Here is a 24,580-nt window from a genome sequence, read left to right on the forward strand (position 1 = left end):
TTCTCCTTCTACGCTGTCAATCATCTTACATAGCGTAAAGTGTGCCCATGATTTGCACAGATGTGTGAGTGTAATGCATGATCGCAAAAATACATTCAGCTCCACAAATATACACACATCTCAAACATGTGTCCAACGTCCAACCACAGAAGCGCCATTCCTTTCCGGTGTTATGACTTTTCCAGTTGTAATCCCAACCGTCTTGTTTGCAAATCTGCACTTCCCATTGGGACAGAACGGTTTAGGAGGGTTTTCATGTAATCACACATGGTTTCAACATGGGCTGCAATAATTAAGGGGTAGCTACTTCTATATTTAAATAGCAAACATGCTTATTAGCAAATGGTAGGAGAGAGCTGACCTCTCAATGCAGACATCCCTTGCTGACAGCTTTGCTTGTCCCTTAGCAGCACTTTGCTGGAGTCTATAGGTCACTGTGGGCCCCTACAGGTCGTGGATCACTCCCCCACCTGCTGTATGGAAGTACTGCTGTCACTCTGAACGCATTATGAGAGGTTATTGTCCTCTTTGCTTTGTCTTGGTGGTACATGTGATAATGTCATTTTGCAGCCTGTTAGAGAATAAGATTGAGTAGCTCAGTTAATTAAACGGATACTGAATGGCAAGCTTTTACTATCCATTGTTTGTGCACACGACATAGCTCACATGTAAGCTTAAGTCATTCAATTTATGAATGACAGTCAGAAATAAAGAACACAAAACATGTTGCCTACTTTACGTCACGTCAATGCTAACTAACAATACAGCACAAATGGCATTCTATTTCCTGCGTAGATACTTCAAATGTTGGATTTGATTTTTATAGTCTGACATTTTAAATCACATTTAAATCTATCCATCAAATATATCCAGCACAATTTAATTAGGAATGTCGCACAAGAGGACTTTAGGCCGTGGCCAATGCCATTAAGACACATGTAAAAGGATAATTATTATCATGGGATATGAATGTCATTTAACTGCAAAGAGCATTACGACCAAACTAAAAGCCCCCCCCCCCCCCCCCCCCACAGCTAGTTCCAGAACATGCAGAGATAATGATGTTGGAGGAATGTTATGCTGACTTGTGTCTGCACATAATCCTGCTAAATATGCTGTACCCATCCAGCAGCCTCTAATCCTCTCATGCCGACTTAAGGACCCTGATTTAAGCACTTCACACCATGAATTGGAAAGATTTGACTCTTAAGGTGTCTGAATGCTGTAAAAGTATCTTTGTCCCTCCTGGTCACATTGTGGTCACTGCATTTCTTTCTCTGCATTCTCGGCCTACATTGGGCACACTCTACAATTACCCTAAAGTGACCCCTGGCAGTGCCTCGAACAGCGAGCAAAAGCTATGGTTAAAATATCAGGCTGCACATTTTTAAATCCTGTGACAATAAACCGAGAGGAGATGGAATACTTGAAGTGCTGCCTCTCTTCAAACGGGCCCAATAAAGGGCCTTGCTGTCCCGAAAGTCCGATCCAGTCATAACATGCACCCATACAACACAAACACTGTAACAAAACATGGTCAAATGCCTGTCATTGCACAGATGATTACACATACATTTATATGAGTAAAGACACCCCGAGGGCCTTTGAAGCAGTCTGTTCGTCTCCTCCCCCTGCTAACTCAACTCACCAAGGAGTTGGTGTACCTAAAACCATGCAAATTACGGTGTATTTAGGGTAGGCAGAGGCCGACGGAGTCATCTTTAACTCCCTCCCTTTCTCTTTACCCCAATGAGTTTCAAACTCAGGCGGATTCATGCAGCTAGCTGTCCCACCACACAAATGCCATCTTCCTGCCCGGCCCTGGTAAAAGCAGAACCCGGCCCAAACTAGGTTGCAGTGACCCAAACCCAGAGCTCGCTGAGTGCTCAGCAACAGACAGAGCAGTGTGTTGACAGGAGAAACATTTACTTGGACACAAGTGAAACCAAAGAATAGGCCTGGATCTGGAGCCAATGTTGCTAAATATTCCGCAAAACCAGAGATTTAAGTTCCCCCCCCCCCTTTCTCCCTGCATGAGCTTTTTACTCTGCCAGACCTGGAGGCTGGTATTTATTCAGAGAACTGAAAATCACTCAGACAGCAAAACTAAAACAACACGTCTGACTGTAATGGTAGAAAATGTTCATATCTGAGTGTTAATGAGTCTTTCATTCAGCAGTAATTAAAGTCACACAGTATCTCAAACTTGTAAACCATTCCTCTTGCTCTTTGCATTTTACTTCCACATGTCTTTGTCTGAGTTCAGACTGCAGTGAGAACAACATTTTCTAGTCTCTTTGTCTCTTCAGTGTAGAAGGATACCGTCCGTCAAGAGCAACCCTATGTAAGAATACTGGCAAGAGGAGACAAATACATAACTCACAAGTTGGGAAAACACAGCTAAACTCCAAATTTAAACACTTCCCAGCACTTAAAAAAGCACACTAATCACTATATATGGAGATGAGAGATAAAACAAAGTAAGACAACTGGACTGCTTTGGGAGAGAAGCTATTCTCACAGCACAGTGAGAGTGCGTAATGTTTGTTTGGAGAGCCCTCGACTCCTCTCCATGTGGTTGGCAGTAACCGACAGCCTCTGGACAACCAGAAGCCTTCACATTTGCGGGAGAATTTATGATCAGGTGGTTTCAGGTTTGTGTCCAAGTCTCGGAAATACCACACAAGTGCTACTGATGGAGGAGATACTCATTATCTCAGCAGGTGCTCCACCAGTTTTATGAGCAACAGTCTAAAACAAGTTGGCAGGAAATTGTATTTATGTCACAACACAGGTATGAGGGCACAGTGTTTAATATGTTTTATAATATTTACAGTCTGTTTAGTTTCCTGCCAGTTTTTCATGGTCTTACCAAACATGTTTCACGTTGCAGAGCTCATTGATACACATGCACTCACATGGTTTGGGTCCTGGTTCTCTGTAATTCCAGCAGACAGCTGGACTCAATTACTCCCACAAGAGAGCTTTGTGAGGGATGGGTTTAAGGTAGCTTTTCAAACCTCTACTTCCCAAGAACTTGTTTGCAGACACTCCCAAAACATCTATGTCAACTGAGCCACTGTAGCTCCAAAGGCCTCAGCTGAAAGATGCTTAAATCTGAAAGGCACTGCCGGGGTTAAAAAGGTAAAAAGTACACCGACAACAAGTTTTTACATAAACCAAACTTCACACGCTACATCAATCAATAAAAACTGTAATAATTGCACCACACAGAAACTGTTAGTCTAAAACGGTTGTAATTGAACACAGCCTCAAGCTTTGGCAGATGTTATACTCAGGATGGAATCAAATGAGGCCAGTGGCCTTTCAAGCCGCTTTACGTTCACTGAGCTTATTAGTGCGGATGGATATGAGCAGCGACAAGCCACTGAGGCAAACTCTTCTCTCTCGCTGGCAGCCGAGCCTGAGCTGCCACCAGTCAGCTCAGCTGCACCTTGTACTGCTTCTTCTCACATCAGAACACACACACGCCACAACAGATGTAATGTGTAAGAACAAGAGACAAAGCTTTATATGATAAAACTAAGATGGACTTACCAGGCCAGCGATAGGTGTGGGCAGCCTGTTCACCCTCTTGATAATACCAGGCTTGATCTTGTTGATTAGACTGCAAGCAAAAGAGAGCAGAGAACATCAGGGGAAGGGAGAGGGTATGATGAGAGGGCGAGGGAAAGCACTTGGTCATTGGCTAGCCTGGTCTAACAGCGCAGGAATGAACAAAACGTGTTGCAAAGTCTCGCTGTTGTGTGTTTACGACTTTGTTTAATGGCAGCCACCTGGCTTCAGTTTAGTAAATCGCCAGTGTTGCACTGTGATGTAAACAAACCCGGGCCCTCTGCTCCTAAAACATACCGTCCACTACTGAAACAACCCCAGACAAACTGCCACATATCAGCTCACAATCAACAGTTATTGTTTTGGATAGAAGACAATGGAGTTTGATGTTAATTAAAGGGTTTTGAAAGGGAATCAGGGTCCGAGAGGTAAAACAAAACAAAAAAATCCCCAACAATAATACTAATAGTAACCTTAAAAAGTGCAACAAAGGCTTCGTAACATGACAGAAGCACTGTACTGGGTCTTGAGAGATTCAGTGGTGAAAAAAACATTCAGCAAACTTCAGTAAAAGTTGTTCTACCACAGTATAAAAATACTGTTACAGGTAGTTAAAAGTGGAGCTACTCTGTTACAAGTCTTGCATTTATATTTCTAACAATAGAAAACTGTGCAACAAAATATACTCTGCAAAACGACTGCAACTAATTCTTATTTCCATGATCAATTAATTAGCTGATTATTTTCAGATGAAGTCAATGTCATCAAATGTCTTGTTTTGTCCAATCAACAGTCCAAAACCTGAAGATATCCAACTTGCTATAACGTAAGACAAGAATTATGACTGAATCAAAGGTAGGGCATTTTTCCCTGAAAAACAAAGAGTTGCAAATTAAATTTCTAATCAAATGAAGAATTATTCGACTATTCATAGCAGTTCAGTCAAACCTTCAGAAGTAGAAGTTTTCATTAAAGCATTTTATGATAGAGTTAATTGCACTACAATATGCAACTACGGCATCCTTTGCTTGTTTTAATAAAAGAAAACACCCAACTCAAAAGCTCAACATGAGGCAGAACACTTAGTTGAGGCTACAGACTGTGGGCGGATGGGATGGTGTGAGACTTTACATGGGCTCACAATAGATGTAACGAAAGACTGCAGAAGTGCATTCGGGTTCATGTTAGTCATTTAGCAGGGAAACAATAGAACCCCATAAGATAACACTCACTTTAAGCTAAGTGGGATGTAATCATGTCACTAAACATTCCTTTCCAAGCAAGAGGCCGTGATAACCACAACAACAATGGGAGCGGAGGCTGAGTTTCGAGCTGAAGGTGATTTAATCTGTCTTCCTCTTCCTCATGCTGAGAAAACAGCTCAGTGAATGGATGTGTCCGTGTTGTCGTCTGAAATTAAGCGAGCGGTGGAGTCAGATCAGCAGAATGAGTGGTTTCGTCTTTGGATCGATGCCCGATAGAGGTTTGGAAGATTCTGCATGAGCTGCTGGTAATTACAGCTTTCTGCTGATTCGTGCAAAATCCCGTCACTGTGTCCATCTAACAGTGTGCACATGCACATGCATGAAGGGACATGGTGCACACACACACACACACACACGCACACACACACACACACACACACACACACACGCACACACGCACACACGCACACACACGCACACACAAACACACCCCTGATTTGTGAAAAGCCACAGTTCCACAACTCTTCAGAGGAACAGTTAGTGAGTCAATGCATATGCCAAATCTGTACAGATAAATTTGTACCTCTAATTCGTCAAAACTCTGGATGCACCCTGGCTAATGAGAAAGCAGGGTGCCCTGACTCGCCGATGCGGTTTGAGCTGGAGGCTTTCCATTCACTGCACAGCTTCTCACAGCTCTTATTAAAGTACGGATGGCACTCGGCCCGATCCACAGATCTGAAACATCTGTCAAACAGACAACACAGCTCCTCTTGAAATAGATCACGCTTCATATTCTCAAACAAGACCTCAGGGGGAAGATCTGACAATGGAAACATAAAATAAGTACATAATAGAGTCTCTATTGTGTTGTCTCGAAAACACTGGCTCATTTTATGTGACTAACAAACAAACAGTGACCCGGCAGGGGGTCTGCCTGGTAAACATCAGCAACACTTACTTCGGAGTGCAGACCTGGAGGAGAGCAGAGGGAATCCTTATGAATGAGTGGCTTAAGAGAGGTGCCTGGGAAAAGCGGAGTACTTACTCACACAGCAGAACGCCATTCTCCAGCGCTGATCGGAAGTCGTTGCTCCCAAATTTTTTCTTAGTTACTGCCTGGAAAAAACAGTAAAAGAAAAACACTGAGCAAAACAGCAAGAAGGGTTGGGTGAGGAGAGGAGGTGGGTGGAGGGGTGAGGGGGTGAACTGGGGCTGGGAGGCTGGGAGGCTGGGATGCTGGAGAAGAAAGGTAGGATGTTGAGAACAGTAGCAGAGGAAGTCAGAGGTATTTCCTCCTCAGTTCCTACACTGTCTCTGTGGGACAGAGAGGAGCGCTGTTCTTCAGGTATTCCTCGGGAGCTCTCATGCGACTCGGTCCTTCTAAAAAGATCTAAAAAGCCGCTGGTAAACGGGAGAGCTGTGCTAAAACTGTGCTGGAGCCACAATGCCTGAGCCGCAAGGCAATGGGAGCATCTGGAGCACTGGAGGAACACAGCGCTGTGCTACAGCCTCATGCCTTTCCCATGATCTCAAACCACCGCTGCAGGAACACCAGGAACCATTATGTAGGCAAACACACACACTGCATGCATGACGTGAAGCCCTACACACTGTATATACAGTCCTGACGCAGAAACAAACAACTTCCTTGATTTTAAACATAACACTCGTCTGTGCAATTTGCAGCCTGTCATAAATTCAGTCTGTACTTCCTCAAAAAGAAAACAATGCAATTATTTTAGCCAATTACATACAAGGATACATACCATTTTTCCTCAACATTAAATGCAGTACGTAACAAGTAAATAACAAAAATCCCCTAGATGACTTTTTAATACATCCTGTAGCTGGATCCCCACCAAACACTAACCACTTGTTTCCAGCTTTCCAAAATATTTCACAGAAATTATGCCAGAAGAGATTTAAAAAACACAGAGCTGAAAACGACCCTCTCTGGCAGAGGTTTTGACTATACTGGCAGCAGGTTTGTTATCATATTTTGCTGCAGAATGAGTTCTATAATAGTTCTTGTGGGAGCATAAGTATTGTTTTTTATTTTGTCAGTTGATAATACTCATCCAGAAGGTACATCTAGGGAAATATGTTGTGAAAAATTTAAACTGTACAGCTTCATGAACCTCGCTTGTGATCGATTTGTAGCCTGCATGGAAATTAATTAATTTACATCAGCGGGAGGGCAGATGAGCTCTCATATTACACTGTAAGATTCAGTAGCTGGCGTGAACAAAAACATACACACACCTGGAGACACAAGGCAAAACAAGTTGGACGGGTCTCATCAACCGAATTGGTCAGATGTGCCGTGTTTCAAGTCCTTTGTACCGATTTTCTTTGTCCAATGGAAAGGGACAAAAGCTGCGACAAATACTAGCAGAGTTAAGTACAGGCCATCATTTTGGAGGAGGACAGGAGAAACCAGAACAATTAGACGGACTGACTGGAAGCCTTTATTATCACTTTCAAACAAGTCATGCTCCGCCTCAGAACATGCCCTGGGCAACCTGAGGTGGCCAAGGCCTTGAATACCCGTCATTCCAGAAGAATTAGACCATGCTATAATAAAGGAATAGTTCTCACACAACAGTTGCCTGCAGTCTCTCTGTATTTACACAATGCGATTAAGCGATTGCTGAGAAATGCTCCCTTTGTTTACAAAACATACCCAGATCTTGGCCTGCACCTCATTCATTGACAAAAATACAATCCTACCCAGGAAACAGAAAACAGGCGCACGGGCAGACATGCAAAGCTGCAAGCACGCAGACGCACAAACAAACCTCACAGAACAGTGTAATCAGTCGGGCGCTGCAGCCGGCATATGAAATCCTGACCCCTACTGTCCTATGGATGCAGCTGGGATGAAATGCAAAGAAACAACACAGACGTGAATGTGATCCACTGAAAGGTGTTGTTTGATGTTCGTTTCTTCACGTTCTCTTATCACATCACCCAATCAGAATTAATGGGGCGATTGAGATGTTATCTTCTGGCCCCAGAAGACCCTGGCATCAAGCAACATGTGGTCTTCTGGCCCCAGAAGACCCTGACATCAAGCAACATGTAACAGAATACTTTTCTCCAGTATAGTCATCATTAGCGGTATTAGATCCAGCCTGCTGTGCCCTCGCTCTCCTGTTGAACCTGCCATGTGGGATAACAACTCTAATCTGCAACAACATACTGCTCCTCTGATTGAACAGGGAGAACAGCTCGCCTTCCTGCAAGTCCACCTTCGCTCCCCTCAAGAATGTGCTGCTGAGCGTGTCCGAACTATGTTCCACTAAAACACGGAGATGTGGTCCTCGGGGTTCATTAAGGGTCATGAAAGAGTTACTTGTCTTAAATGAATTATTATGAATACTGTGAACCAAGACTGGTGTCTTAGAGCACTAATAACCAGAAGAGTCTCTGGGTCCATGACCACAGTTATTGTTTATTCACGCAGGGCAATGAGACAAATCTGTATTCAAGGTTTGTGCGGATGCAGCCCCCCACCCCACCGCGCCACTAATTGTTCAAAAAACATTTTTTTGTTTCTGCAGTGGACAGAGGTATGGGTCATCAGAGAGCAGCTGGGGCATTATACAAATATTTCAAGGTTTTCACTCAAGAAAAAAAAACACAACTCTAAAGGCCATTACTATCGACACCGTCAAAATATTAGAATAATGGAGCGACATCAACATGTAGCTGCATGTTGTGTGAGGGCCTGTTTCACGTGAGTACGTCTGAAAGCATGTGGCCTCGTTTCTAATTGCTTTCTGTCAAAACAGTCAAAAAATAGCAGAGAGTGGCGCTGCAGTGAGGTGATTAATGACCGACCCCGCCACACAGCTATTGGTCTGACAAGCAACACAACAGCACGGGTCACGGGAGGCAATTCATCAGTGCAGGCTGCAGGACGGCCACAAAGCAAAAATATTTCAATTGTCCTTTTTCAGTGCTGTGATAAACACAATCTTCAATTCCCCTCCATTGTTTATGAATGGCGACAGAAATTATCAAGACGGATACCTCAAACCAAAAAACTAACTGCCTGGCTTTAAAGTACTTGAGGTAACATCTTTTTGTTTGAAGTTCAGGGAAAATGACCTTAAACGTAAGTCAATCTGAGTAATTAACATTAGGAAATAAGTCAATGCATAACTTAAATAGATCAATAGGAGTTTTGAGATGTTTTGCCTTCGTCTAGTTTCAGCTTTTCAAGAAAAGTTGATCTTTTTCTGTTTTATTTCAAAGTAAACTGAATATCTTGAATCGTCCAATACAACCAACAACATTGCCTAAACTGAAGCCTAAACTTCAACTTGGGCTCTGAGACTTTTACAATCAATCAAATTCTGATAGTGAAATGAGGTATTTGGTTGGGTTGTGTTGTTTTTATTTATCCAGAAAATTGCACAATTTTACAGGTACAACAGTATTGATGACGCAGACTACAACAACGCCTATGACGTAAGCTTTTATCTTTTGTAATTATCTCAAGGGGGAAAGAAACAGAGGACAAAAGTTTCACACTACAGGTTTACAGTTAAAATCTTGAAGTTCGCCAATTCTGACTCTTTGGCGGCATTTATGGTGATAAGTGGTAACTGCAGCTGTGTTTTAGAACTTCACTTCCTAGAGTTCCAAACTGTATCACCTGTGTGACTTAAGTTAGTTATGCGTTGGAAGACAGTCTATTACATAAACTCTACATACCCTCTCTTGTGAAACAACCACTGCTGGGTGATGGGAAATGCATTACTAAATGCGCATAACTAGGGATTTTTCCCGGGAATGTTGCCAAAAAAGATCCAGTTCGTTCAGATCATAATACTGTAAATGCAAAGGCTTAAATTTGTAAGCCAAGGGCTTAACTACCATTGTCATTATATATATTACTTTGATGAAGTAACAGAAATAAGTTTCATTACCCATTACACTAATAGTAATGTATAATCATTACATTTCAAAGTAGCCATCTCAACAAAATCAAAATCTGATACTTATTCACTGAAAATAATTCATTCGTACACAGTTTGTTTTAACAGGCGGCCACACATGATCTTCTGACCTGTAAGTTGCACAAACACTGCCACTTGTTCTTCATTGTCATAACAGTCACACTTGAGGCCTTTCTATTGAATTAACAAGGACCTCTATTCTTCCAGTGGGCACTGTGGTTGTAGGATGCAGCGCCCCGTGCTGACAACCTGCCAGCTCTGAGGGTGCTATGTTCACAGCCATGGCAGCTAATGCAAGAATGTGTCCATGTGACAGGCTCCAGACCATTTAGTCTAGTTTTTAACAACACCACCAACCTCGCCATGCACACATGCCTCAGTTTAAAGTGCTGTGAAGCCAAGCAGCTTGTTAATCATTCAGTGGCAGAATCCAATGGCCACAAAAGCTTCTCTTTGAAGGGAAGCCATTGCCCCCCACCATGCCAGAACTTGATCTCTTATTGCTCTTGTATTTCCTCCACGCCAGACCTCTGGTACATATTCTGTTAGTAGAACAGCTCCATGGTCTTCACCTTTACCTGTTTGTTCACTTTTCGGCACACTCTCCCTAATCTTCCGGCCCCCGTCCCCCGAGATCATGCCCCCACCTCAGTCAGCGAGCTGAGCCACTACAATGGGCCAGTGTGCGAGTGTGAGAGACACTGATGTCACATCGAAAGCATTCCGATTCACCCCTCATGAAATTAGAACAATATTTGCTTAGTTACAGCCATGCAGGATCAGCCCCATGCCACCCTGCTGCGAGGAGAATTTGCAAGACGAGGAACCATAAATTTACCCACTTGTTAAAGAGAGGAGAAAGACTGAGAGTCTGGCTTGAAGTTGGATGGAAACTTTAAATAATATGAAATGCTGTTGAAAGCTCTGGCTTGCCATTTTAAATTTTGTTAACTGCCATAGGAAAGTGGGCACAGCATAACAATCTTTTTTTTTTTTTTTTTTTTTTAACCTCAGAAAAGGAACTTGTTCAAAGCTCTATTTTTTGTATTACACATTTTCAAGAATTAACATCATATGGGCCATAATATGAGAGTTGCTTTAGTTTTCGTTCCACTCCTGACATCTCATTTGTGTCACAAACCCTGTGTGAAACCCCAAACTCAGACATTTTATGACTCTGGGTTCAATGAAGGTTGATCATTCATAAAGGTTTCGTTTAATTGTTCTGTCTACCTGCTTGCAACTGGAGCCTCAAAGCCCTGCAGGGTCATTACGAAAAAAAAAACATGAGCAGGTTGAGGCAAGATCTGACAAAAGAGGCAGCAGCCAACAATAATGATGAATGGGGTCACAGCCATGTACCGGTATTCTGGAGAGATAAGATAGAGGGCATGGTTTATGCTCTGAGAAGCCAACTCAATTCTGTTTTTTTAGAAGAAAAAAAAAGTGCTCTCACCGGTTACCTGAGACGGGAGGTCAAAAGGTGACACATGCCTTCATATATCTGTGGGTGTAGGCTACAATTATTTGAACCTTGAGTGCATGCAGTTGAGCAGCTGCTCAGCTTTCAGCCATAAACTTAACCTTTCAATAAGGAATGTATTGGAAGAACAAACCAAGCTTCACTTTTCAGGACATGTTAACAAATACCACATGAGGGTAAATAGCTCTGAAATTAAAGCATCGACACAAAAACATGACAAAAACACAACTTCACCAGCAGTTGACAGTTTTCTTTCACCTTGCCTGTACTTCCAAAAGTATAGTCCTGTCAGAAAGTGTAAAGACAGATTTGGAGAGAGTTTTTCATGGTTTTGTACTCACCTCAATCCATCTGTGCGCCTCCAAGTAGGCTTCGTCGCAGCTGACAGCGGACTGTTCACGCCACTCCATCGCAATCACTCACTACTATCCGAGCTTCACAAGTCGGTTCCTTGAGGTCCGCATTGAAAGTCCACATAAATGAAGGCCAGATCAAACACACAAAGTGCACACTTGAAGCTCGTCACGCGGACAGGCAGAGCCCACAGGTGACCTTGTAATCACACTAAATCATCTAAAAATACCTCCTATTGTTATTTTGCAACAGCTCATCAGTGACTCAATGCAAGGTGGAACAGTAACACATTCCCTCTGCATCACCTTGCAGCTGCTTACCTGTTCTTTCATCCGACACACCTGTGCTTTGTTGATTTTTCGCGACTTTCACACTCCACCTTTGATCAAACCAGTCCTCACACTCGACCTCGCCTCTTCTGGTCGTGCCACTGGCAGGAGAGAAACTCCTGTCCTCAACTTTAAGGCTGCATGAAGCAGGAGACTGTGCCAGGAGGGTGTCCGAGAGTTTGGACCACCCACCGGTCCTCCAGCTGCTCCCAGGTGCACGCACGCAAGGCTTGAACTCAGAGGTTTTTTTTTTTGCTCTCAGGAAGACTGTTTTGATCCCAGGTTTTCAATGCTTGACAGAAGAGCAGGCGAGATGTACAGATGTTTAACTCAACACCGAATCAGGCGACAAAATACTGTCAAAATCCTAAAAAAAAAATGAAAAAATTGAGGTCTGTGGACGGCTGGGCTCCAAACAAAAATGTCAAAAAGTTTGAGCCCGTGGGCAAACTTCTGTTTGAAGGAGTTGCTCTACTTATACAACTAATTTCTTTCCTGCAGCGCCACCCAGCGGTGTTGAAGGGGCATTGACCCTCAACTGCTTCTTCAATTGAAAGGAGTAGTGAAAAGTAATAAATACTTAAGTACCGTACTCTACTGTTCCTCAATACAGTATTTTAGGTTACTTGAGTGTTTTAATTTCCTGACTTTTAATCCTCCAGTTATGTTTCAGGTCAAACTGATCGTTTCCAAGTTTTAAAAGCCTACAGGAAACACATTTTTCTAAAAAAAAAAATATGTGGAGAATGAAACCTTTTCTGGTGGGCTTGATTCATGAAATGAACATGAAAAATCACAAATTTAACATCTGATAAAGTCTAAATAAAACAAAAAAATAAATAAAACTACTCTTTTGAACATATAGTTTTCGCCATTGTCAAGAAGAAAACTCTTTACTCCATCACATTTCAGAGGGAAATGCATCTTTACTGCAATATATTTTACATTGTTACTTTGCAAATTGTGATTTTACATACCAAAGCTACAATCAACACATAAAACACAAGACATAGTTATGGATTAAAATAAAATATTTTATTGAGCTCAACTAGTAACATAAAAAAAAAGAAACTCTGTGGTCCAAACCAGACTGCAAGATCTTATATTGAGATTAGTGTAGCCTCAAGTGTAATTTATTTTAGTAAGTGTAATTTGAATTAATGAGCTTTCTAATATACTTTTCCTGTATCACCGCGAGGGTGGTTTACCAAATTGGAGGTGATGGATAGATAGCTAGATAGATAGTTACTTTATTATGGCGATGATGGAGACACAAGAGGAAGATGAGTCAGTTGTCCCTCTGGCATCTCCTCCTCCTCTTTAGTCTCGTCACGCCCAGTAAAGGAAGGGGACTGCAGACACAAAGTCTGTGAGAATATTACAATTTTGAGCTCCACTCGCTGCAGGATAAACGATCACCATGAGAACAAAACTTCTGTGTCGATTGTTGGAAACCTCAGACATTAAAGATGTTGTTCGTGTACAACAGCTTGAGGATTTTTGTCTTTCTAAAAGCGACACAAATGTTCACAAAGAGCAGACTTAAGAGGAACTGTACATTAAGTTTGATGCTCTTCCTGCATTTGTGAGACAATTAAGTCAACTTAAAGTCACATTTTTAACCATGAGAAAAACTGTAGTGATTAAGCAGCTAAATAAAGTCTACAGTGTGATTGGTTTGTGGGCTCTGGAGTGACATCTTTTCAGAGCTGTTGTTGGTTTATGTAAGATACTGCTTACTTTACATTAACTACACTCAAAGCGAGACAGTGCAGATGCAGTTTGCGTCAATATGAAATTACTAAGCAAATTAGAACTCCAGGTTTTGGTTTTTTTAAGTTTTGAAATGGAGAAAACATTCCTTATATTGTTATTTTTTCATTTGATCAAATTAGTAGAAAAATCAGCTCAATGAAAATAAGATTTAGAGAAACTATGGTTTAGTTTCACAGTTTTTAGAGCAGGTTGCAATCAGATATTTTTGTATTTCCAGGAAAGAGGCCTGTTTTAAACTGAGGATTTATCCACTAATTACTTTTATCTTTGCTGAAATTGTCCTCCTGTGTGCCTGAATATTTTTCTTAATTCTCTTCAGTAGGACTGATCAAATTGCATACATTGGAAAACAAACACCAGGTAACCAGATAAAGAATAAAGTAACCAGATGAAGTTATTCAACCATGTTTCTCTTACAGAGGAGATCCACAAAAGAAATGTTTAATAAACTTGTCTTTTATTTGACACAATCTCTAATTCTTATTACAAAAATGTAGGCACCGTCCACACGGATGTACAGTCTGTTTAGTTAGCCTCACTTAGAGGAGAAAGGATTTTCATAACATAATTACTGCATACAACAGCATTAAGCCTTTATTTTTTATTTTTTTCAAAGCTATAAATGAAATTCAAGCCTCTCAAAGCGTGTTTCTTCAGCTTGTTTCGACCATGTGGTTTAACATACCATCAAAAGCAGTTCCTGTGGTGATGTGGGAAACTTTTTAAAAATGTCCTTCTGCACTGAAAGCCAAACCCACCATGTAAACAAAGCATAGTGCAGTGTCAAAGTAGTGCAGCTGATATCTAGATTACATTTAGAGATGTTTCAGCAGAGGGGAGCTGGAAGATTTTGATCTTAACAAGAAATACTTTTAGTTACACAGCAGCACTCAAATTCCCCTAAAATTGATTTAACTTCTCACAACTGATTTAAAACACAAGCGTAACATTACTTTCGAAGGATTTCCCTGACATTTTATTATTTTCCATGCACCACTTGCTATAGGATTTTTGAATTGAATTGAATTGAATTTCCCCACATAATCAGCACTTCCGAATGTTTGGCAGTAGTGTTGTCTTTGTTTTCTGGGGTCCTCAGTATGAATCTTTGGAGAGGGCAATGATGGTGAAACGAACCTCCTGAGGATCTCGAGCCATGAAGATCTTACAAACCCCTATAGCATCCTGGAACACGGGAGCAAACATGATGAGCTGCAGCTCAGCTTAAGCAGCTATTTTTGTGTCAGTTTGGCTCTGCAACGTCTTACCTCCAGGAAAGTATCTTCTGAAGTTTTTCCGTGGACGATGGGGAAAGGCTTACGGCCATCTGGGCATAAATAAAATAAAAATAAAAATGAAGTCCATCAGGTGGTTTTAATATAACTGTGCTTTAATATGGTAATTAAAATCAACAATGTGACAAATACAACAACAAAAAAGTTCTGTACACAGGCGCACTTGTGATTTTGTGGTTCACTCACCCAGTTCATATAAGTGTCCTCCGACATTCACAAAAGCTATAAAATGCAGATTCACTTTCTCATCTAAACTTGGAGCCTAAAACAGACAAGAAATAAACACATCTCTTGACTTGAACTTTCTCTCGCTCTTCTACACGAAACATGTGACTTTATTGCTGCCAGAAGCAACATGAGAGATAGTTTAAGACTTTAACACAAACCTCCGTCTGTCCCTCCTGTGCACTGGATTCATGTGTGACACGTATACTCTGAAAGAGAAGGTTTTCTTTTTATGTAACATGTAGTAATTTAATTTGTCTATTACCTCTACAGATGTTACATATTTAGATTTTTCTCTTTTGAAAGATAATGTTCATGGCAACACTATAAAGGGGCCTATTATGAAATAAAAAGGATTTTCACATCTTGATGTCATAGTAAGATGATCATTTCTTTTTGGGATATGCTGGTCTCACAAATAAAAAAACAAAACGTGGTCTAGTTCTTCACACATGTGACTATCTCTGACCACTTCATTACCCAATCTTTGCTTACAGACACTCTAAAGTATTTTCCTACCTCATCTTTTTCCAGGAAGGTGGCTCTCTCCTCTGGGCTCATTTTAGATGTTTGTTCAAGAAACTTCTTAAGAGGAGAATCAGCCTCTGGAGAGGAAGAACAGACTTCAGTGAAATTCAACTGCCTGCAAGCAAAATGTCTGCCTGATTTACACTCAGTGTTCACTTTATTAGGTACACCTGTACAGTGTAGAGCAATTGATTAAAAATGTTTTGCCATAGAGACTACTTTTATTAATGCTGACACTGTATGTTCAGGATATTTTCTGACCCTGACATATAGGTGTATATTCTGTTATGGGATTAAGCATCAAGTTTATGATTACTTTTGGTGCTTTACTGCACTGCATTATACAAAGAGGTGTTTGTAATATTCTGCCCCTCTCACGTATGTAAACAGGTGTCACTCAATTATAACGTAGTCCACTACAACAGCACCTTTAACTGTGATCAGAGCAATACAAGATTTAAAATAATATCATCCCAGTAATATATATATATATATATATATATATATATATATATAATTGACTCAACAAATTTTGGACAATGTCATCAAAACTTAAAACATGATCAACTTTGCAAATGTGGAATTCATTGTCTTGAATTAAAACAGACAGTCCAGGAGTACATGATAAAATAGCCATTTTTTTGTTGTTGTTGTCATTTTAACATCTCAGTCCTATATGATGTGAGTGTAGAAAAAAGACTCACCAAATTCCAGGTGATTCTGGTTGTTTGCGACTGCATGAATTAATCCTATTGTTCCACAAGCGTTTCCAATGGTTTGCTTGACGAAGTAGACGTCAGGAGAGACCTCCTGTCGCTGGTCTTTGAGTTTCTCCTCCTCTTCTTGCTTGAATGCCTCATACTGGATAGAAGTAGCAGAGAAAATAAATATTTGTTATGGCATTCCCATGAGTTTGGGTAACAACATCTATACAAATCTGAAGTTGAATAATGTGAATGCGTCCGTTATGGTTAATAAATTGTAGAATAAAGTTGTTACAAGAACAACAAGTACCTTCTCTGTCACTGGAAAGAGGAGCAGCACTGCACACACCGGTCTTGGCACCATGCTGAGCAGCTCTGGATCCAACCCATACACATCTCCGAATTGCCAGGTCGACCTCATACCCAAACAACTGACAAACTACACGCAAGCTGAGAGTAAAAAGGTTTGCACACCAAGATAACCTGACAATATCTAAATTAGTTGTGTCTAATAGCTGACTCCTAAATACTTTCAGTAACAACCGAAGGCTTAAAGACGTGTCAGTAACATTTAAAAAATATCACGACTGAACCATAACGGCAATATCATTGTTCTCCAATTAAATATTCTGCAACTGCATGTCAGCAATCTAAACTTATGAGACAATCTTGGAAGAAAACAACTGTATAAAACACTTTTTATTCATAAAACCCAACCTTACAGGTCAAAATAAATGGGAGATTTCCGATTCATTTTCAAGAAGTTTATTTTTTTTTTTCAAACTATGTATTTAGTTTCTTTAAGAGAAAAACATGACGTTTTGTAGATAGACAAGCTCCATATGAACCCAAACAAATATCATTTCTGTATTGGAGTATTTATCTATTCTAGTGTATACATTTAGTTGTCAGTTCATTACGTACTCCTTCTGCAGTCAAATACATCAGTCTTTCCCATATTGATCTGAATGAAGTGGATAAATGATGGAAACACCTGTCAGTGTTACACAACAATATCTGAAACAACATCCTACAAAATGATCAGTTAAATTCACAGCTCTCTGCAATAAACTGGAAACTGAGTGTATCTTGAATTGTACGCTTTTTTTTTTTTTTTTTTTTTGGTGACTACTTTCATTTGTTTTCCATGTTCATCACACCTGCTATGAACTATACTCATTCAAATTAATAAATAAGTACCAAGTAAACACTGTTTAAATGAGTTCTCAGCTATATTCATAATTGTCTGAACCTGTACGGTAAAGCATTATGTAATAGTCTTCTGCTGATTACCAAGCTTGACTAGTTATTGCTGATCAGACATTACATTGTCAGGCTGAAGAAAATCTGCATTTCACTTTTAATGTTTAAAACTTGAGGAATAAGGAAAGACAACTTTATATATATATATATAAAAAAAACCTCTTATGACACAACATCTAAATAGCAAAACATGATCTGTTTGTTGATGACTGGTTTATTTTTTTTCCCTCGCAGTCCGTTTGTCAGGAAGTACTATTATTACATTATTATTACAACTTTTATTCTTTAATAATTTCGTCATGTTGGGTGTAGCATCGCTACTGGTAGGCCCTGCGCCTCTCTGCACATCGCCAATTATTCTCTCTCTATCCGATATTAAATCAAATCGAAAGGAAGTACTCACCTTCGTCATGACCTGAAACGAAAAGACACAAGTTATTAAAGATGTTATTAAATTTGGAGTTGACTTTGGGGCAAATCAGGCCATTTCGGCTGAAGCTTTTGTTCTCCCCCCCCCCCCTCCTTTGCGAGCTAGAAGCTAGCTCGCCCTCACATGCCTGCGAATGAAAAGCTTCCATAAAAAAAACAACAACAACAACAATACGGGCTTGAAGAAAACCAACAATACATACTTCTGGGTTCGATTCCAGCGGCAGCCAGCGGGGACAGTCCATTTTGAAGTAACGGTGAGGTGTTATGTTCCTTTCAAACGAGAGTTGAATCGGATTTACAAAAAAAAAAAAAAAAAAAAAAAAAGGCTGTTTGACAGCTGGAAAGCGCTTCCGCGTCGGAAACGTGTATCTGGATCTGAAGGCCCGACGCAGGGGGGAGACGGGGGGGGATTACTTTTTAGATAAACAATATATCCACCATGCCCGGACCTTTACGTATTTAATGGACGCTTTGCATATATTTGGTTATACAAATTTCATAATTTTACTATAAATGGTTGTGTAATGTTTTTTTTTGGTCTTCAGAATAAAATATTTTTGAACGACCTTCACACTTCTTTAGGGTAACAGTGGTCTATTCCAACTTTATGGGCGTGGTTCAGATGATCCGCAGAGATCGTGCTTGCTCAGATGTATTGATCTGACTGATGCAGCGCAGATTTAGTTTTGGTATGTCAGTTTGAAAATCAATATGCTACAGGAGAAAAGAACAAAAAAAAAAAATAAAATAAAATTTAAAAAAAAACCTCTCCACTCCTCAAATTACGGTTAGTGTGTAGCTCAAACACGTTCCCACCAGCTGGGGGCGCTGTTGTTCTTCATTTCACGGACTATACAGACAGCAATGACATGAAATAATAATAATTTAAAAAAAAAAAAGGCAGATTGAGTTTATTTATTTGAGCACAAAATTATTTCGCACAAGCCTACTGATTGATGGCTTTATTATTATTTTTATTATTACATAATATCATTTATATATATCTATATAATTTCATTTATTTATTATTTTACTTTTAATTGCAATTTGCTTTGTTAATAGAATGTGAGAAAATAGTCATCACATTCAAGTCCTGTTATGTCCAAAGACCCCACAGATATGCAGTTTACCTTCATTTATTAAAAGGATAAAAACTCAAAGCACTAGTTTGAGAAGTTGAAACTTTGGTATGTTTCTTAAAAAAAGAAAAGAAAAAAATATTTAATTGCTTAAATAGCTTATTTGAAGATTTTTTTTTTTTTTTTAAGTAACGCCAACATTTGTTTTTAATTTTTCTCCCATTTTTTTGTTCACTGATGCAATATTGTTTGGAATAAAATATAAAAAAAAAAAACATATGAACTGGAGATTTTTTTTATATTTTACAGGAAGACAAAAAGGAAATAAGTAATTTTGATAAAACAATTTTAGACAAAGGCTATTCACCCTATAAACCCTGTTTATTTATAGCCCCGCCTCCCGTCCACCAGCTCCTCCCAAAAGGGAAAAGGTTTGGCGCCAAAAATCGCAGATACTCCGGTCCAGCAGGGGGCGCACTACACTTTCTGCGATAGTTTGCGGTACGCCGTTAAACAGAAGAAGAAGATGGCCGAGTCGTTTTAAAAGTGGACCGCTGATCGCAGTTTGTTACGAATCGATCGCTAATGTCAGATCGATTATTATTGTCGATCTACATTGTTTTTTTTTGGTTGTTGTTTTTTTTATTGATTTAAATAACGTCGCTGTAAAAGTCCTTTTTAAAAATCACTAAATCCAGCGAGAAAGTCGCCAAGTGGTCAACGCTGCCTCGGCAGGAGAAAGCTGAGAGAGAAGATGCCAGCAGCAGAGGAGTCATATGGTGAGTTATAATTTGCAAACACTTAGCCTCACTTGTTTTTTAAAAAAAGAAAAGAAAAAAGAAAACAAAAGAATAGAGTTGTAATTTCTCAGGATCCTGACAAGATATGGTGATTTAGCTACTCGTTAGCTCAACACACCGCTTCCCTGTTGGTGATGTGAAGCTTCACAAACATTTGAAATCAAAACCAACCTCGAAGCAGTCGGTTTGAGATTCAGATTCAAGGTTATCTTATGTGGGAATTGTTGGGTTTCTCTGTATAATATCTTAACGTCTTGCTGTAAGGACGTTAACGTGTGAAGTGCCATGAAATAACCTATGTTGTGATTTGGCGCTTTATAAATAAAGTTGAATTGAATTGAATAGCCTCATTTTGAGCTTCTCCTGTTTGATCATCAGCATACAGATGTGGCGTTTTCATCTGCATCTCTCGAACCAAACTGATGTTTTGATACCTAGAAAAACGTTTAAAATGTATTTTCAGAATCGTCTTTTTTTTGGCCCTGCTTTTTAATCCACTGGTGTCTTCCTTTTAGACATTTCTACTGACATTTCTGAAGGTGTAAGGGGCTTTAATGTATTTGCTATTATGTTAGTAAGTAAATAATATATATATATATGTCCCAAAATATGTGCTTTTGCAGTTGTGGTTGCCCTGCTCTTGATGGTGAAAACGTGAAAGGATGTGCAATAATTAGACTAATCAGACTTGCATGACACTGTGTACGTTGAGCATTTTGACGCCAGTGGTTGAGTCCAGACATGTCTGAGAAACGTTACGATGAATACATTTTGTTTTTCAGGCGTCAGCAACGTTGTGGACAACATCTGTAGACTTCCTCCAGATCCCTTAGCTGAAGCGGTGAGTATCGTCTGGCTTTAGTTTGCATGCAGACCAAAATCAAGTTCCAAAATGACAGCGAATGTACAGCATAGACCATGATCATTTCTCATGTGAGTGATATACATGTGGAAGAACTTTTAGAGAAGCCGCACACAGGTCATATGTTGTTTTGTTATTGGCCTTTATCATTTGTTTGATCAGCACAGACCCAGACTGAATTTCTGGAGTGGCAATAATTTAAACAAACATGCTCTCTTCTTATTTGTTAAATGATTTGCTACATGATTAAATTGTTTGTGCGCAAAACTCTCAGTGGGATTACCAGTTGAATGAGAAATGTAACATGCTCATGCTGATTTTAGAGATATCGGCAGACACACTCTGAGCAGGCACGACAGGTTGTGGTGTTGGCATCATGGAGGTTATGTGTAGCTCTAATAATCTTATAATCTCCACAGTGTCAGCACATTCTGATTTATCTTCAAGGGCAGACCAGAGGAGTAGAGTCAGCTGAAATTTCTGATGTGAGTCAATATTTCCTGAGAATTCTGTTTTCTACCAATCGTAACCAATCGTTCGAAGTTCCTCTTTCATGTTTCATTTGCTCTTCTTGGCAGGGATTTCAGAGAGCTGGAGTGGTAGTTAATCATGAAACTCTACAGGACATAATCAGATTCCTCTTGTTAACCTTCAGGTATCTTTTTTTTTTTTTTTTTTTTACTATTTTCCATTTGACTGCAGTGTGTGTTAATTTGACACATGCATTTCTTATTTAGCCTGTCGAAAGGCCAAATCAAACACGAAGAAGCTCACTGTTCATGAGTGACATTAATGGTTTATATCGCCAGGTCAGGTGGGAGGAGCAACGTCTCTGCGGATGAACTTGTGTCAAAGCTGGAAGGAGACAGTAACAAGTGGTCCAAAGCTTCTCTACAGGTGCTGCACAGCTCATGGAGTGAACATGGTGCATTAGTTCACGCTCAGCAGGAGGTCCAGGCCATGCTGAGCATCGGCCAGGTATGTCCAAGTTTAACGCAATAAAGCAGTCCTACATAACTTTAAAATATTTTCCGATGACCTGAGCACATACTTTTGTCTTCCCCTTCTTTGTACAAGCTCATGAGACATTTCTTGTTTTGCTCCAGTTGGTGGACATGCAGTGGAAGCTGGGCATGGCAGTGAGCTCAGACACCTGTCGATCTCTCAACTCTCCGTACGTAACTCTCCTGCTAAAGATTGTCGAGCCCTCGGGGCAGATTTGTCAGAGGTCTTTTGAGATGACCATTCCACAGTTCCAGGTTTGTACTTGTTGATGTGAAAGCAGTCTCGCTGGTGTGTTTTATTTCTGGTTCCACTTTTGAGATTATTTATTCGTTTCTCCTCTGCAGAACTTCCACAAGCAGTTCAAGGAGATGGCGGCTGTTATGGAGACTGTATGATGGTTAGCACACCCGGGTTTATATGATAGCAGCTGAGGAACTGAAGTGTTTGTCTGCTGGCTGTGTCAAAGTGTGGATGTCAATTACTGCAATGTCAACTCTCAGCTTTGTGCTTGCACTTTTCCACAGATTACATAAACTCCTAGATGATTTACTTTTTGGACGTCGCTCTATCAAAAAGTTTTGTGGGTTTTTTTTCTACATTTGAATGCCAAGATGGAAGTGTACTTACTCCTCTTAACTTTTACAGGTATCAAGGATTTAATTTTAGGGTTATGTAGTCTATACTTACTCTGCTAATACTGCAAAACCCTGACTAATACTCCTAAATGTGCCAACTTTGTTATAAAATAATATTGTTATAGTTTAGATTAATCACAGTTTGCACTAACTTGTTTACCTATGTGTTTCTACTTTACAGAACTGTAAAGAATGAAAATGTATTCCCACAGGGAACACATTTGTCGCGGTTTTTGTATGTAGGCCATGAGACTGTGATTAGCTCAGCATACAGCATCCTCTGTATGGTTTCAGATCATATTTGACATTTCGTATCTGCTTGGCGCAACAGTTTTTAGTTGGAAAAGCCTGTGAAGTAAAATCTAGTGGTAGAAAGTAGCTTCAGTATAGTTATTCAAATTTAAAGCTACAGTGCAGAACTTTTCACTCGCCCTTTTGCCAAAGTGAGTAATTATACAATCATTGAACATATATGCAATAACCTACTCCGTCGCTACCGTTCCAGCTGCAAAACGGAAAAGTGTCACAACCCCCATGAAATGACTCGTCTCGCTATCAGAACTTGATCCATACAGACATTTGGAATGTCTGGAAGAGCTGCACAATTGAATTAATTTATCCCCATTTTAGTTACCATAGAGCTGTGAGTTAACCGGCTGGCCCAGCAGAGAGCATGTTGCACCAGAGATGCTGTGAAATACAAAGAGATTTATGTGGCTTTCGTAGGTTTAATCAGCATGGTGTAAACTCATTTGGAAACCGCTTGAATGTAAGAGACAGCCATTTATATGTAAAAGTCATACACTGCAGCTTTAAGTACATTTTTATGCAAGTTTTTTATGTCTACAAAAAATTCAGAGGGAAATATTGTACTTTTTGTTCCACTGCTTTTATCTAACATCTAGAATGACTAGTACAGTTTACAATTATGATTTTACATTTGAAATAAAGCCCCCAAAATACATCAGATTGTTAAAACCACAATCTTTTTGCTCATGACCCCTTATAATAAAGGTAAATAATTATGGGCTGCCTGCCATGTTTCTCACTTAGTACTTAAATGAAACCTTTTCCCTCTAAACTTCTCAAATGATTTCATTCAGATAATTGTTAGATCCCCAGAGAAGTAAAATTATAACAATAAAACAAAGATTAGAAAAATATTTTTGAAAGTAATGTAAATCTGTACATCAGAACTTTGTTCTCAAACCTCATAAGTCATCTCACGCTCCCTGAGATGTATCTGGTGACCCTTTGGAGGGCGTCCTATCCCTAACCTGGGAGCCAGTAGGATAAACTACAGAGAACTGACTACCAAACCTCTACCCGCTACATCAGTATTAACAATTGAATGATTTCTGAGGATTTCTCTGTAAAATGAGTACTTTTAATTTTTGATAGTTTGAATGTATTTTGCTAATCATTCGTCTGTGCTTTTAATCAAACAAGGATGGGTTCAGTGTTTCTTCCAATTGAGTGTTTTCAATTTGTTGTGTTGCTACTTGTATTTACATAAAGAGTCTGAATACTTCTTCCACCACTACAGCGATGCAATAAATAATTGTTAAATGTGAGCTTTAATTACATTGTTATTTGATCTCAACTTCACAGCTCTAAAGATGTTATCCACTCATTTTTTTGTAGACTTAACAAAATCCTGTAAATTGGTATTGGCTAAGTAACAACATAGAAATAATTAGGACCTACTTTTGGGTAGTTTTGAGTCAGATAGTCATTCTGATTTGATGTCTGTGGATCGGCATTTGGATGGAGAGCCCAGAGTCTGCAACACTTAGATGGATGCTTCAATTATTCAGTCAAAATTGTGCAGAGATTTCAATTACTTTCACTCTGAGGGTTAGTCATTGGATTCAGTATAAAGTCGACACTCAAACAAATAGACAACATACGATTTCATTTAATAGGAGTTTGTTTAGTGGCCTTGCTACAAATACAGTCCTATTCTTGCACACCAGTAGCTACTCTGTTTGTAGAGCTCTAGTGGCCTCTGCCTCAGGTTATATATGGCAAAGGTGCTATTTTTGGGACAGGCAGTATT

General features: G+C 39.8%; 3 protein-coding genes across 13 annotated transcripts in view; 1 reads left to right on the forward strand and 2 right to left on the reverse strand.

Annotated features, from left to right (window-relative positions):
• The window catches only part of LOC138201094 (LIM domain only protein 7-like), a 47,653-nt gene extending 35,589 nt beyond the window's left edge, over positions 1–12,064 (reverse strand). For 2 of the 10 annotated variants that reach the window (XM_069154245.1, XM_069154242.1), the window contains exons 1-4: positions 11,909–12,059; positions 11,576–11,684; positions 5,830–5,900; positions 3,559–3,628 (exon numbers count right to left, since the gene is read on the reverse strand). In XM_069154245.1, the coding sequence (XP_069010346.1) occupies positions 3,559–3,628; positions 5,830–5,900; positions 11,576–11,644 (210 nt within the window). In that variant the 5' untranslated portion in view covers positions 11,645–11,684; positions 11,909–12,059. Of the gene's footprint in view, positions 1–3,558; positions 3,629–5,829; positions 5,901–11,575; positions 11,685–11,908 lie in introns of all 10 variants that reach the window. The other 8 variants (XM_069154248.1, XM_069154247.1, XM_069154251.1 and 5 more) reach the window with 6 other exon arrangements.
• A 2,067-nt stretch (positions 12,065–14,131) lies between these two features.
• uchl3 (ubiquitin carboxyl-terminal esterase L3 (ubiquitin thiolesterase)) lies at positions 14,132–18,447 on the reverse strand. Of its 2 annotated transcripts, XM_069154257.1 has the most exons (9): positions 18,341–18,447; positions 18,112–18,123; positions 16,756–16,884; positions 16,446–16,602; positions 15,733–15,818; positions 15,375–15,422; positions 15,175–15,250; positions 14,962–15,020; positions 14,132–14,878 (listed from the first exon to the last, which is right to left on the reverse strand). In XM_069154257.1, the coding sequence occupies exons 1-9, from the start codon at positions 18,380–18,382 to the stop codon at positions 14,789–14,791; spliced, it is 699 nt and encodes a 232-aa protein (XP_069010358.1). In that variant the 5' UTR covers positions 18,383–18,447; the 3' UTR covers positions 14,132–14,788. The 2 variants fall into 2 exon arrangements, with proteins under 2 accessions (XP_069010358.1, XP_069010357.1); XM_069154256.1 differs by lacking the exons at positions 18,112–18,123; positions 18,341–18,447 and adding an exon at positions 17,370–18,094.
• A 1,271-nt stretch (positions 18,448–19,718) lies between these two features.
• commd6 (COMM domain containing 6) lies at positions 19,719–24,095 on the forward strand. Its single transcript, XM_069154258.1, has 7 exons — positions 19,719–19,998; positions 20,802–20,860; positions 21,301–21,366; positions 21,460–21,536; positions 21,691–21,859; positions 21,988–22,140; positions 22,231–24,095. Exons 1-7 carry the CDS (start codon positions 19,974–19,976, stop codon positions 22,279–22,281), a joined length of 600 nt encoding a protein of 199 aa, XP_069010359.1. The 5' UTR covers positions 19,719–19,973; the 3' UTR covers positions 22,282–24,095.
• Positions 24,096–24,580: the final 485 nt, after the last annotated feature.

The sequence above is a fragment of the Embiotoca jacksoni genome, unplaced genomic scaffold (genome assembly GCF_022577435.1).
Source record: "Embiotoca jacksoni isolate LCO1_2020_lvr unplaced genomic scaffold, fEmbJac1.0.p SCAF_2, whole genome shotgun sequence".
NCBI classification, from domain to species: Eukaryota; Metazoa; Chordata; class Actinopteri; family Embiotocidae; genus Embiotoca; species Embiotoca jacksoni.